This window comes from Stylophora pistillata, unplaced genomic scaffold (genome assembly GCF_964205215.1).
Source record: "Stylophora pistillata unplaced genomic scaffold, jaStyPist1.2 SCAFFOLD_206, whole genome shotgun sequence".
Classification (NCBI taxonomy): domain Eukaryota; kingdom Metazoa; phylum Cnidaria; class Anthozoa; order Scleractinia; family Pocilloporidae; genus Stylophora; species Stylophora pistillata.
The window spans coordinates 1-15,706 of record NW_028290922.1 but is presented as its reverse complement, the minus strand read 5'-3'; the positions used below and the strand labels follow the sequence as shown (position 1 = coordinate 15,706).

Sequence of the window (15,706 nt, the reverse complement as noted above, 5' to 3'; positions counted from 1 at the left end):
GCTTCCTACATGAAATGTAGCAGCCCCAGCAGCTCCTTCCAGCAGTTCCCTGGAGTGGTACTACATTGGCGGACCAGTGGCTGCTCTTATATTCCTGCTGTCTCTCAATGCATACATCAGAAAACGCCGTGCGACAGGTAAAAGGAACTTTAGGGAGATGCCATAGGTTACCCGATGAAAACAAGATGTTTTGATACGGCAAACTGTGACTTTTTACTTGACAATGTTTAGCATTTAAATGGAGCTATTTTTATCAGGTCACGTTCTGCATTTCCAGAGCTGACATCGAAGGTCACTTTTTACTCCCTGCAAGCCTATTAGCTGATCAAACCATATGAAGGTTATAAATTATATCCAGCTAGTTACCATGGCAAGCCATCTTATTTCTTTTAGTTTTAGTCATTGTCTGAGATAAGTTAAGTGTTATTTTTAAAAACGAGTCGTAGGCTTTGACTAAGTTAATGATTTCATTCTTGCTCACGACGAAGCCATTTGTTTCATCTTTTTCAACATATCCTTGCAAAATAGCCTTGCAAGAGTTGCCCAGCAGGTTGAAGTTAGTAGATTTTCTTTGTTTTAATAATTACTTTAAGTATGTTGTTATACCCGAGGTTTCCAACTCTTGAAGAAGTATGTGCATAGAATTGTTAAGAGAGTGTCTCTGTAAGAGCGGTCCGGTCGATTTTGCTTGAGGCACAGATTTCGCCCATTTCTTGATTGTTGTAAGACGTTAAAGTGCTCATACTAAAAACACAATCTGTTAGATCGGATCTCTTCATTTTTCAGAGTTTTACGGAAATTAAATTTCATTGGAGCAAAGGTCTGTCGTGACACTTTTCAAGACTTTAATTTGAGACAACTTTGGAGAATAATTTAAAAAAACCTACGAAAGTCAAGAAGAAACAAATACCACAGCCATGTATATTAACTCTATCTTATCCATCGAGGCGATTTTCGAGAACATCACATTACAATCAAGTAAACAAGAAGACTTGAATGACACCTTATCGGTTCGCTTAAGTCACACACGCGAAAACTGATCAAATTCAAGGTAAATATTTGAAAAAGTGAGGCGTTCTTAACTGATCCAACTAACATAGCTAGGAAGTAGATGCCAGAGAAAAGGTAAATGCAGAAAAAAAAATTGCGGCCCGACCTTTACAAAAAGTTTATAACTCCGCGAACTTACCTGATTTTCGGCAATCTCCAATTTTGGCCGCCATTATGAGGGACTTGTCAACATGAAACGTTGCTGACATAAATCGAGCAGGTAGAGCTAAAACCGTCATAAATACACACGAAAGCAATTCAGATGAACTTTACTTTAAATTCAAGCAGCAAATTTTGAAATTAATCGTTGAACTTACCATTCCTGCATTCCTATGCGACCATTTCTTCCAACAATTCAAACAGGGAGATGACAAAACGCGGAGCCCTACTCCATGGAGTACCCTATGGAGTACCTAAATGGAGTACCCCCTAACAGTCATGTATTGGTGAAATAAAATATTTTATAAACATAGTAAATCGTTTACATGTACATATCTTAAGATATTTTGAGCTTACCGGCTCTCCGAATGTCATAGCTCGGTACAATCCAGTTTTTTTGGGGGACAGGTGACTAGGGATATCAGTCTTACTGGTTCCTCCATTTTGGTTTTACCGCTGTGTAATGAGTCCTTTGATGGGAAGACAAAAATCTCCACGTGATGAAAAAACCCCTGTTTCGAGTTCTGCATGAGGTAAAATATTTAAGCTTTCTACATTTCCCAAATCAACGGCCCTGGTCGCATTTATTTACCGACCCGTCACTGTTTTTTTTTTTTTTTGGTTTGTTTACATACCTCAATTTTATTACGTTACAAATAGATGGGTGAGGAGAGGCTCAGTTTAAAGATATAGACTACCTTTTTTAAGTCTCAACCTACAAATGTAAGCTTGTATCCTCATCGCTTCGCACAATTAAAAAACCAATGAGGTCTTGTGTTATTAAATGGAGCGCCACACATCTTACAGACGCCACACATAAACAAGTATTCTGAAAGACGTAAAGCCCGACGCAGAATGAAGGATATCCGTCCTTTTGACCTCTTGAAGATCATATGAAAATAGATGAGAGTCGGCCTACTAACGATAACGTTCATGGATGCTAGCTACGTTAAAGCTTTCCGTTGGAAGTGGTCAGCAGATTAATGTTAATCTCAAGATGGCGGTCAATTCGTGTACTACATCGTACTGCGACGATCGGAGAGCTGACAAGCTCAAAATATATCAGGAAGTGTACATCTAAACAATTCACCATGTTCATAAAGTATTTTATTTCACTAAAACATTATTTTTAGGGGTACTCCATCCAGGTACTCCACAGGGTACTCCATGGAGTAGGGCTCCGCGTTTTGTCATCTCCCATTCTAACACTACATCTAGCGTCCAATTTCCCCTCGTCAGTCCACCGTAAGAAATAACCTGTGCCAGCCAAACTTCGACTCGAATGTGAAGTACGAATTAAATAAAACAACTGCTTCATCTTCGAGGAAATATCACGTTGGCATTTTGATTTTCTGATCGACAAGAACGGCGATCAGAAAGCAATCGCATGTTTACTTCATAAACAAGACCGCTGACCAGCCGCTGAGTGAAAACAGAACGACGCGGTGTGGGGGAGGGTGGGGAGCTTATCGTCATAAGTTATTCGAATAAATGCTTAAAATACTTTAGGACTCAGTGTAAACAGTGAAGGCATGCTTCTTGGTACAGAGTATTTCATTTTATTCTCATAACTTTTTCCTTTAAATTACAACTGGTATTAATTAATAGAGTTGTCGATATATTTTTAACCGGGGTACCCATATGACTTTTTGCTTGTCTTCTGTGGTGTAAAATGAGGTGCATCTTACCAGAACCTTTTATTTAGGCCCCATTGCACGGAATGAACACAGTATTTAGAGTGTTTGTTGTAAGGCATTTTTGCTGTTCTCAAGAATGTATGCAAATTGCTTCCGTACGTATTTTTGACAGTTTTAGATCTAGCTGCTCGATTTACTAATCTGCTACGCTTCATGTTGACAAGTCCCTCAAAGCTTTCGCAAAGGTCGGACCGCAAAGTTTTTTTCTGTAGTTACCTTTTCTATGGCATCTACTTCCTAGCTATGTTAGTTGGATCTGTTAAGAACGCCTCACTTTTTCAAAAATTTATCTTGAATTTGATCGGTTTACGCGTATGTGACTTAAGAAAATCGATAAGGTGTCATTCAAGTCTTCCTGTTTCCTTGATTGAAATGCGATGTTCACGAAAGTCGCCTCGATGGATAAGATAGAGTTAATACACATGGCTGGGGTATTTTTTTTTTTTTTGCTGAGTTTCGTTTTTTTTTTATAAATTGTTCTCCAAAGTTGTCTCAAATTAAAGTCTTGAAAAGTGTCTCGACAAGTTCTCGCTCGAGTGAAATTTAATATCCGTAAGACTCTGAAAAAGAAAGAGATCCGATCAAACGGATTGTGGTTCTAGGATAGGTACACAAATGTTTTACAACACACAAGAAATGAGCGAAATCAGTGTCTCAAGCAAAATCGAGCGGACCGCTCTTACAGATAGTCTCTTAATCGCCACTGCCGAGAAAATTGTGTTGTATTTTAGCTTACTCCTTCTTGTAGACCCATTTTAAATATTGCTTGTTCACTCAATTTTAGACCGCTCCCTATTTTTAGACAACCCGGTTTTAGTTGGTTATTAATTGATTTATTAACCATTAGACAGGCACGTAACAGGCACGGTATTCAAACGACGTAAAATGCAAAACGGCTACTCATTTATTTACTAACTACTAGACAGGCGCGTAAGAGGCACGGTATTCAAACGACGTCAAATGCAAAACACCAAGTCGGCACAGGGTATCTTCAGATTCCACATACTGTGTTCATTCCGTGTTTTTTTTTTTTTTAAATCAAATCTCTGGTACTGGGATGATGTTGCACGGGCTCATTCAGTAAACTAGTATCCAAATTTCACCTATTTGAACAATTTTTCATCGGCAAACGAGAATTTTTTGACGCGCTTAATATATATTATCTCATAGACCCTCGCAAAGATGCCTTTTTTTCTATATAAAAAAGAGCTAGACTAAGAGATGTAAAGACAGATAGGTAACAAACATAGTTTAATGAAAGTTGTGTTTTCATCTGCATTTGTTCGGTAAAGAGCAAGATGAAGTCGAGATGGGGCAGCTAAACGCAAACACCGATGAATGGGAGATTGCAGTTGATCGCCTGAACTTTCGCGAGCCCATTGGCAGAGGGGCATTTGGCTCTGTGTGGCGAGCGCTACTGGGTCGGTCCCGTGGCAGACGTGGAAATCGTACAGTTGCTGCCAAGTGTTACCTGCGTAAGTACATTTTTAAGATCTCTTGTTATGAAAGCTTGATTGAACTATCCTCAACAATAAGAGCGCGCGTTGTGTTCTACGTTATGTTATGGAAGCGTATAAAAGTGGAAACTACTACTGGCAATATATAATGAAGTCTCACTTTATTTTCATCTCACCTCCAATCACGTGCTGTCCTCATGCGGTGGTGGTCGTTGTTCAATATTCGAAGGAAAATTCTCCCTGACGTCAAATATTTTGCAATGTTGCGCTCTGAGAGACTTTTGACGGAAATATTTTTATTTGACCTCAAAGAGGCCAAGAGAGCGGGCGGTTTTTCGGAGACAAAAATTCGAACCATATGTCCATACATGGTTTACATGGCCTAACTTAACCAACTGATTTAAAAGTGCATCACCTTATTACGTAAATGAAATTGCGGACTGATTTTAAATCGGAAAACGAAGCAAAACAGATCATTAAAAACAAAACCATCAAAAACAAGAACAAAACAAAAACAAAACCCATCAGAAGTTACTTTATATAATAAACTAAAATAGAAAAAAGGATTGCGTAGCATTTAAGTGGTAAAGACCTTTTATTTAAGTGACGATGAATCTAGTTGAGGAAATATCATACAAGTGAAATATCGTACAAATGAAGAGAAACGCCAACTGATTTTTTTTCTTAGCAAATATAAATGAGTTTGTGAGTTTTGATTTAGATAGACCTTGTGCACTGTAACTTGTGCTGATTATTTAGCACCAAATATACAACCCCTTCAGATGAGCGTGTTAACCACCAAATAAACTGTCTCTATTAATAAATTATTGCATTTTGTTTTGTTTTTGTGGTTTCCTAGCAATCTCTGGAGAACAAGGGAGAAAGGCCCTGCTAAGAGAGATCGAGTTATTAAAACTCTTTGGAAGGATGGGCCATGAGAACGTTGTTAAGTTCATTGGCTGTGTTACAGTTGGAGGTAATCAGCTATTGTTATGATTGGAATCAGCCGAGTCACAGTAAGGATAAAAACATCTCGGGGACAATTCAACCACCACTTTAAACAATTGTATTGCTAAGATGCTGGGCTAATTCAGGGAATACTTCCATTTTTTTTTAAATTTATTTTGTTATTTATTTGTTGGCTAAACTTCAGAATACCCGGCCACTGAAAAATCATTCATCAAATCCTGCCACCGCAGTACCGCAGTCGACATACTTTATCTAATATCTGCATTATATTAAACATCGTAGTTAGTATTGAGGTTCGTCTCTCGATACGAACGGATGCCGACGATATTAAACATCACAAAATATACCGCTTGCATATCCTTTACCTAATATCTGCATTATATTAAACATCGTAGTAAGTGTTGAGGTTCGTCTCTCGATACGAACGGATGCCGACGATATTAAACATCAGAAAATATTCCGCTTGCATCATACGAGTTGGTGTTTATCTTGTTCTTCCTTGCTACCGTAGTCCCGCAGTCGACAGAGGTTTCCCGCATGACGTCACGTTTCCATAGAAACGCATTGACGGCCACCTTGAAGGTCAACCTCTCGCGGAAAACATAAGACGAACCGAAGGGCTGAAGTAAAGATGGTCAATTTTTGCTCTGTTGTCGGTGGTTCCAACCGCTCAAATCGCGACAAGAAGGGATATTATTGTTTTTCAAGTGTTATCGTCCATCAAGGAGAAAAAGCGCTCGATCTTTCGTCTAAAAGACTCAAATCGAAATCCTAAGTAGTCCTTATTAAAGCACTGACGGCTTTCTCAATGTTAAGTCTTGCCAATCAGGACTTATCTGTTGTTCAAAGTGAGTAATGTTTCATTTGTGGCTTTCCTGAAATTGTAGTTTCTGGTATTGTAAACCAGAATAGTTTACATGCAAACTGTTTCTCTGGAGTAAGTTTGACTTTTAAGTTTGTTTGAGATAGATGTGAACATTGAAATTACCAGTTCATCAGAGCATACCCATTGAAGCACTTAAAACTTTCTCGATGGCACAGCGAAGGTTGGCAGCTGGAAAAATGGCACATCTTGCCAGTCAGTGCTTCTCTGGTGTTCGGAAGTGAGTAATGTTTCATTTGTGGCTTTCCCAACATTGAACTTTCTAGTATGGGAAACCAGAATAGTTTGCATGCAAACTTTTTCATTGGAATAAGTTTGACTTTTAAGGTTAATTGAGGTTGATAAACCTTGAAATTACTAGTTAATTGGAGCATATACCCATGGAAGCACATTGCATTGCAGTGTCGTGGGGACTTGTATACAAGTCAATGCATATTGGAATTAAAAATTTATATAGCTTTGGCAGGGAGTGAGCCGTGCCACTCTTGTGTCTGGTTTATTTCATTTTCAGGGGCAGAATTTTTTGTACCAGAATATCACCTGTTTTGTTCTGTTTTCTATTTGAGGTTGTGTTTCCATGTATTTTCCATAAATATCAATGCACTAATTGTGTACTTTACTGTAAAATTTAATTATTGGGAGTGAATGAATTATTATTGTTATTTGGAGCAGTATTGATGAGTGTGACTTCTATTTTTTAGAGACTGTGTAATTTGGGCACCAGCAAATGGTGGTGTAACCCAGTGTTTTCTTAGAGGCAACACACAGGCTGCCAAAAATAAAAATAAAAAACCCACTAGAAGTGCTCCTTGAGCTGTTGCAAAGGGGCTGCTCTTAATGTGACACACATGAATGCAGTGTAGCCCTATTTTTCTAGATAATTACTGTAAGGGTCCAAATATTTCGTTCTTTGGGGAAGGGGTTGGCAATTCATTTTTGGTGAGGATTTTTTCCCTGAACCTCTTGGTGGGTCATTTTGGGTTGTTGTGTAACCCAATGTTTCCTTATAGACCTGATGTATTAAGGGTCTACCCATCAGTGTATTACACCCGAGTGATTTCCTAGAGCTGGCTCATCACTTAGTGATGTATCTGGTCTATAAACATTTATATCAAATTTCTTTTGATGTTCCATCCAATTTTTCCAACCTTTGAACAAAAGAAATCATTGTTTCGAGAGCCAACCATGTGGTAAAGCAATGAGAAAAATTGCTATAAGGTTAACATCGCTGTGTCAAGGAAACACAGCGGTTCAGCTGAAAATATAACCATTTCGAGGGAGTAAAACCATCAAACATTTTTGGATTGTAGGTTGTCAAAGCGCTTTAAACTTACAATTGATCTTCTAAAGGATTTGCAGCCACTCAGCTAGCATTATTGGGAAGCAATACAAAGTACCTTTTGGCTAAAATTCATGGCGTAAAATTTCGTTTGCAAAATCTAAAGAGACGAAATTTTTTTAAACTGTCTTCATATACATCCTAATTTTTTCGTCCAGTGAATTTAGGACTAGATGGTTCACGAGGACCACGTAAGTTATCGGTGGAAAATCGCTAACATTTGACCAGCATTCCTTATTTGCGATCTCAAACGGATCAATGTTGTCTATACAAGCTATTTTTTGTAAATATTTCTCTTTATCGAGCGGATCGAGCGTTAAAAAGTAAGTTTTTTTTGCAGACATGGTCAGAATCGCTTGTTAACATCGGAAGACCTGACTTTCAAGATGGCGGCCAACATGGTTGCTACGGCATACGTGACGTCAGCAGGAAACCTCTATTGGCTAATTTTCTTGTATTTCACATCTTTTAAGCTTCCACATAGTTAATTACAATGCTTTATTTCAGGATGTTTTGAAACACTCATAACCCTCGGGTTAGGGTTTTGGGTTAGGGTTAGGAGTTAGGTTTTAGGCTTTTAACGTATTTCTTTTTAGGGTTTTAGCGTATGGCAATTTAGTTTAGAGCTTACTTTATTACTTATTCAAGGACTGCAGTACTGCGGACCGCGGTAGCAGTTCATTTTAACACCTAGTTTAATACTTATTCATCCACGGCGGGAGTGCGGACCGCGGTAGCACTTCAGTTTAAAAATTAGTTTAATACTTATTCATCGACTGCGGGAGTGCGGACCGCGGTAGCACTTGAGTTTAAAAGTTCCATTACTACATATTCATCTACTTCAGTGGTGCAGATAGCGGTAGCACCTCATTTTAAAGATTCATTTCATACATATTCATCCACTTCGGTACTGCGGACCGCGGTAGCACTTCAGTTTAAAAATTAGTTTAATATTTATTCATCCACTGCGGGAGTGCGGACCGCGGTAGCACTTCAGTTTAAAAATTAGTTTAATACTTATTCATCCACTGCGGGAGTGCGGACCGCGGTAGCACTTCAGTTTAAAAATTAGTTTAATACTTATTCATCCACTGCGGGAGTGCGGACCGCGTTATCACTTGACTTTATAAATTAGTTTACTACTTATTTATCGACTTTGGTAGGGCAGACAGCGGTAGCACTTCATTATTTATCTTAGCAACTACATTTTATTTGCTAGCCGACTTCGGACTGCGGACCACGGGAGCACTCGATTTATAAAGAGCATGAGTGGCCGGGTATTCTGAAGTTGCTCCTATTTGTTTTCCAGACATTTAGCGCTCTAAAATGTAAAATGTGATTAAAGCTTCGATTTAGGATGGCGAGTCTCTGTCTATTTATCTGCCATCCCTTTGCCTGACTTTCCGTTCATTCGCCCGTCTGTCTGTCTGTAGTCCTCTATCTGTCATATGTGTCTGCCTGTCGTCATATTTCTGTCCGCGTGTTCCTTCTTTCTCTTTTCTCTCTCTGTCTCTACTTTGGTTCATGAAAGATAAAACCTACTATATAGATCAAATATTGCAAGAAATAGACAAGTTTTTTAAGAGACATGCTTCGGTATGCTTATGCCATCTTCAATCAATGAGCAACCGAACGTGAGTAATTATATATAACAGATCAGTAGATGAATAAAATATTTGCAGTATGATGTAAAAGCGGGTACTAATTACGTGAAAAAAAAAGCGGGTACTAATTACGTGACACCAAACATCAAAGGTGTAAGCTAAAACGCTGGAGAAGTGTTCATCAATTTTCTTGTGCGGGATGTAGTTCCCGTTATATTGGCGAAACTAGTCGCCACTTCTCTACTAGGATAAAGGAGCACACGGAAAGCGATAAAAACTCGCATATTTTTAAGCATTTCAACACATCTCCTTCTTGTAAGACCAAATGCTTCCTTTCTTGCTTTAGTATTCTGGATTCTGCTAACAACTCAATTGATTTAAAACTCAAGGAAGCTTTTTTATTTTTATATAAATAAGATAAAACCTGAACTTAACAAACAATTACAGCATTATAACACTTTTCTAGCGTTTTAGTTCACACCTTTGATGTTTGGTGTCACGTTGTAATTAGTACCCGCTTTTGTATGACATCATACTGTAAATATTTTATTCATCTTCTTATCTGTTATATATAATTACTCACGTTCGGTTACTCATTGATTGAAGATGGCACAAGCATGCCGAAACATCTCTCTCAAAAAAGTTGTCTATTTCTTACAGTATTTATCATACTTGTTACTACTACGACCTTATAGATCAAATAGGCATGTACAATTTAGAACATTTTGAAACGTCTGCTCTGCTTCTCTTATGATGATTTGCAAATTCTTGTTTGAACTCATTTAGCTCAGCCAATACTTATCATGGAGTACCTGTGGCGTGGTGACTTGCTGGGTTATCTCAGAAAATCCAGGGGGGTTTTCGACCACTATCATCGTGGGGTCGGAAGGGTTGACCACTTGACAACATATGACATGGTGCTGTTCGCTAAACAGATCGCACATGGTATGACTTTTCTCGCGTCTAGAGGGGTAAGTATTAAAACTCCTCTTGGTTTGCATTTCGCAAGTAGATCATCATACGACTAAAAGATCAAGCACATTGGAATCACTCAGTTACACGAAAAGGGTTTGAAAAATACCTTTGTTTTCCATTTTCTTCTTTGAAGTGAGTTTCTTGCTCTTTATTTATTTCGTCATTAGCCCATCGCATCTTTTTTTTCTTTTTCAATTTCAGATAATTCATCGCGATCTTGCAGCTCGCAACATCCTCCTCGATGAGCATCGCGTATGCAAGTTGACTGATTTTGGGCTCTCTTATCAAGATTTCAAATACGGCCCAGGAAATGCCAAGAAGGTCATTCTCAGATTTTTTTCGAATAACTTGTGTAGTGAGTTGTTATTTGACTGTCACTAAATGCATAATGTGTGGTTAGCTTTCCCTACATGTATACACAAGGTATAGACGTGAGATTTATTTTTGGGCTGTTGGTATGAAATATTCAGATGTGAAAAATTCATTGAAATATGGGAGTATGCCAGATAATGACGTCAAGTAGAATCGCCCTCTATTTAATTTTGAAACTTGAACTGTCCTTACGAACCTTACTTACTTCTTATACAGTTTTATTGCAAAACGTGATTCCCTTATAGGAACGCGATTCGATTTATGTGTATCGAAGTTTTCACTTAGATAAAATGTACACTGTACCTAAGGTGTGAACGCAGGATCTAAAAAAAAATCAGAGGTGAAAATGTTCTCTTAAAGCACGAGTACACACTCAACATGTCGAAAGGCAAAGTAAATACAGGAGACGTAAAGAAAAAGTAGTACGTAATTTGTATTCACAGAAATATTTTACAAACACGTGTACTGCTCTCGGATTTATCGCGACACCTCACATCTAAGCTGAAATAGGGGTTATATCTTATATGCAAAATATTTCTGAGGTTGTATTCCAGTCCCTTTAGATCACACATGCTTATAGGCTCTGGATACTTATGTAGGGATGCATCCCAATCAAATGGAGTGCACCCGAGATTCTTTTCGGCCATGTGGAACAGCTGTCAACCAAAAGTGATGTGTACGTACCGTATACGTTATTATATGTATTATAAATGTCAACCTGTTTACAATGGCCCCTTAATAAATTGAAGATTTTAGAATATTCATTGCTTTTCTGATCAGAGTGTCCTTAGGAGATGTCGAGCCGGGGAACTGATGATAGAGCTGTAGCCATATTTAGAACCTGAGTAAACAAAAAAAAAAGACGAAAAGATAAATGAATAATTGCTTATAAAATAATGGACAAATTTAGAAATAGTTCAAGTACCTGAGTCAAGGTTATTTCTCTACCACAGTTGACATGAATGGTCATCCTTCCATTTCTTCCACAGGTGGTCTTATGGCATAGTCTTGTTTGAAATCTTCACAATCGGTACTAAGTTCACTTACTTGTTACTTAACTTTCAAAAATAGACTCGCCGAAATCGCTTACACGATTACTAATTGAAAGGCTATACCCAACCGGATACAAAATCATTGCATGATAGAGAAGTAAATGGAAATACTCAATGTCGACGATGAATACAGTATTTATCAAATCGTTTGAAAACCTTTCTCCTTTTATCTAATATTTTGTGTAAAACATGAATATTCGATAACTATCGCTTTAATAGTGAAATCATTCCGATCTTGCCTTTTGGAATAGAAGCGATTAGAGCAAAAAAGCCGTGCTCATTTAGCAAATAGAAAATTTATTATTTGTCCACAGGAGGCATTCCATACGAAGGATGGTCTGAAACCACGACAATGAGAAAAATCCAACAAGGTTACCGTTTGCCAAAGCCTGAACATATCGACGACAGTTTGTAAGTTCGGCTTCTCTATGTAATACTGAACATGGATTGTAGAAAGTAAATGTAAAGTTGCATAAATACAGTGCGATAGGATAGCAATAGTAATTGGATTTATTGTAGCTTGTATTAACTTTATCAGGTGACGAAAACAGCAATAATGACTATGATGATGATATGAATATTTCTTGAACCTTAAAACCTATTCAGATTGAATAAGTAGCCTTCCTAACAAATTTACCCCATAAATAAAAAGTCACAAAACAAACAGAACAAAACAAAATGAAACCAAACCAAAACAAAACAAGACAAAATGAAACAAAACAAAACAAAAGAAAACAAAAACAAACAAAACAAAAAATAAACAAACAAAAAAGACGTGTTAAAAATGAGATTCTCATCACACACTTCAGTCAGTTCAACTTTGGTGAGTTAAATTCACATTAAGTTGGTTTTTAATCCGAGCTCTATTTGAACTGCGATGTAACAAGGTAAGCCAAGCTATTTTTTTTTAAAGTAAACTTAGCATTTCGAGTATAATTGTACCTAGTTGTGGCCTCTCAAGTCTTACGGTAAGAAAATGTCACTGTTTTTCTATAGATACGCGGTGATGTTAAGCTGCTGGAAATATCAAATAGCTGCCCGGCCACATTTTGTTAACCTCTGCAAAACAATGGAAACCTATCTTAAAACAAAGGTTTGCCATAGAGTATCTAATTCAGACAACGTGTTGTCCTTTCTGGGTATTTTTCCGTTTTATATTTTGCTCTTTGTTTCTCTTCGTTTTCTTGTGTTTGCCTGTTTGTCTAATGTCTGTTTCCTTTACAAAAGCATTTGTTTGTTTTCGTGAGGTACAGGTCTGTGTATTATATCCTAATGAAGTTCGGATATAATGCGCCCTGTCAATGGCTGGAAGAGAGTGTTCTACTAGATTACGAAACAAGGAGCTGAGCTAAAGCTGTCCGCTATCTGCCAATTTGTACTTCGACCAGTTCTCAGAATTCTCTCTACTTTATTTTTCGTTAATTGAAAGCGATATTTCGGAACAAACGAGCCGACAAGTAACTACAGAAGAACCACCAAGGAATTGCAGACATGCCAAGCGCCATAATTAACGTTATTATAACTTGCGCGGAGACAGATATCCTCAAAGAGAATACGAAAAGGACCGCTTGAATGTTTTCGCGCTGAGTCAGATTGCGAGCTCTCATACGGTAATAAAACTCAAACACAGGCAACACTCGTATAGTATGCATATTTTCCAGGTCAAAAACATAATAGAACCATTAAAAAAGGAATAATAAATCTTGAAAATGTAACCGAACTAGTATAATTGTTAACAAAATAAAATCACAATGGTGTGAAAGCGACTGCTGAACTCCGTTGATGGCAGTAAAGCAAGCCTCAGATATCTCAAAGGGAACAACTAACGGCTCACTCTAATATCCCGATGCGTTGAGTGGAAGGCCACATCAATCACAACAGCCGTATGTTACGGCGCTGTCATCCCGAGCGATCTTCAAGTTCCCAAGAATTCGGCTGTCGTTCATTCATATAACATACGCCTCGGGCAGTTTGCTTGCTTATTGGCATTTGAAAAAACTTGCATGTTTTTATGAGCCACGATTCAGGCTGATTTCATCATGCATTTCACTTCAGATTCTGTATTAAAAATAGAAAACTTCAGGCAAAAGTGTTCTAGATTCCAGTTGCCGAACTATTTAAGTTGGTGAGCTCTTACAGATTGTAAACTTTGATGGTCTGATATTTTTGGCAGCTGAAGTCTTATTCAAACAATCAGATTATTTGAACCATTCTAGCAAGAATTCTGATTTGTAGCATGTTTTGTGGGAGTACAGAACATACCAACATCACCTCTGTTTGATTGGAGAATTAGAATATGTTTTGAAAATAGCAAGTAATGCGTTGGGGATTTGACGGATTCTTCATTACAAAACAAACGATAAAGAAGTAGCGAGAAAAAACACTCGTCCACGTTTCGCGTTTCTCCTCCATTCTTTTAGCCGGCTTTACAACAGACCAGAGCACAGTCAAGACTTCTTTAATTGTTAATTACTAACGAGTATGGAACAGTTATTAAGGTATAATTTGGAAGAAAGAAGTTGACCTTACTTGCTTTTATTTCTTTATCAATTCATATAAGTAAATGGTTCTTGTGTTTGCAATCGATGCCTGATCTTCATTATTATTCAGTTTTGGACTGCTCCTCGTTTCACGATGAACCTAACTCCCAATAACCTTCCATTTTTATCACAGACATATGTGGATATCGTGGACATGGACAAGTATAATCACGATAAGTACAAGTTTATCGATGATCGTGGAGCTGCTGCAAACCGAGAAGATAAAGGACCGGATGAGCAGGGAGCAGCTGCAGCAAATTCCAACCGTGAGGTGGGTGAACACGGTGCTATTGCATATCCTTTTGGGGTTGCAATAGACGATGGTGCTACAGCTTTCCCTCTCGCAATTAGCGTAGGAGACGAAGGGGCAGCTGCAGCAAATCACGACCATGAAGTGTGTGAACACGGGGCTACAGCGCATCCTTTTGGGGTTGCAATAGACGGCGCCGCAACGGCTTTCCCCTTCAGAAATACCGTGGTGGACGAAGGAGCAGCTGCAACACATCCCAACAGTAAAGTGGATGAACACGGCGCTACTGCGCATCCGTTTGTGGCTGCAATAGAAGATGGTACTCGAGCTTTCCCTCTCGGAATCAAAGTAGGAGAAGAGGGTGGGGTAGCGCACTCTTTCAAGAATGATGAAAAAGATATTGATGCCTCAGCGTACCTATACGAGAGTGAGACTTTACCATACCTCAGCGAGAACGAGGAGGAAGATTTTGGTGACTCCGAGTACTCTCTTGGTCTTGAGGAGGAAGCTATTGATGACCCTGAGTGCCCTCTTGCGATTGAAGAAAAAGATATCGATCTTTTGCCATCTTCCTTGGTGATGGACGATAATGGTCTTGGTACTCCGGTATGCCCACTTGTGACTGACGAGGAAAATCCTGACTGTTCAACATGCTCTCTTGTGATTGAGAAGGAAGATTCCAACAATTCCGCATGCGCCTCTATGAGTGGGGGAAAAGGTTTGGAAGCTACAGTATGCCCTCCTGTGCTTGTAGAATACGATCCTAACTCTGAAGCACACCCCCTTGCCACTGAGGTGAACATACCTGATGCTTCACAATTTTCTCCCGTAATCGGGGAAGAAGATATCGATTCTTTCAAATACCCTTCCCTGATTGAAGAAAAAGGCCATGTTGATTCTGCCTGTCCTCCAGATGTCGAAGAAGGTGGAACAAGCAAACCTGAAACTCATGCTGATGATCAGGGTGCTGCAGCAGTACAATCTGTGAAGGAGGCAGGAGGGGAAGAACCTAACACTTGCCAACTAGTGAACACAGAGGATGAACAAGACGATATTGGAAGGCATATGGAGGATCAAGGTGATGCTGAGGACTTTTGTGATGAAGAGGTTGGTGTGCAAGAGAGTAATGGTTATCAACTAACGGCCGTGGATACAGACGAAACCGGAAATGACGAAAACGAGGAGTCATCCGATGCAACTCCTCTTGTGCAAGACTGAGGCACGATACCAGAATTGCTGAGCCTCCAATGTTGTACTCGTATATTGCTCAGTGGTAATTTGAGGTCTAGACCTCGAAAACCTTAGGCTCATCTTTTTGTGGCTCCTGATTTTATGATGTAATGTTCATCTTACAATTGT

General features: G+C 38.7%; 1 protein-coding gene and 1 long non-coding RNA gene across 2 annotated transcripts; both read left to right on the top strand.

The window, feature by feature from the left end:
- The first annotated feature begins 77 nt into the window (after positions 1 to 77).
- Positions 78 to 15,677, top strand: LOC111342009 (uncharacterized). The gene is made up of 11 exons (XM_088746739.1): positions 78 to 137; positions 529 to 556; positions 4,199 to 4,381; positions 5,223 to 5,339; positions 9,945 to 10,129; positions 10,335 to 10,454; positions 11,105 to 11,181; positions 11,495 to 11,535; positions 11,872 to 11,968; positions 12,554 to 12,650; positions 14,231 to 15,677. Exons 3-11 carry the CDS (start codon positions 4,216 to 4,218, stop codon positions 15,563 to 15,565), a joined length of 2,235 nt encoding a protein of 744 aa, XP_088602865.1. The 5' UTR covers positions 78 to 137; positions 529 to 556; positions 4,199 to 4,215; the 3' UTR covers positions 15,566 to 15,677.
- Positions 5,510 to 6,719, top strand: LOC148715599 (uncharacterized). Its single transcript, XR_015995934.1, has 2 exons — positions 5,510 to 6,180; positions 6,302 to 6,719. It is a non-coding gene; the product is annotated as an uncharacterized LOC148715599 (long non-coding RNA).
- Positions 15,678 to 15,706: the final 29 nt, after the last annotated feature.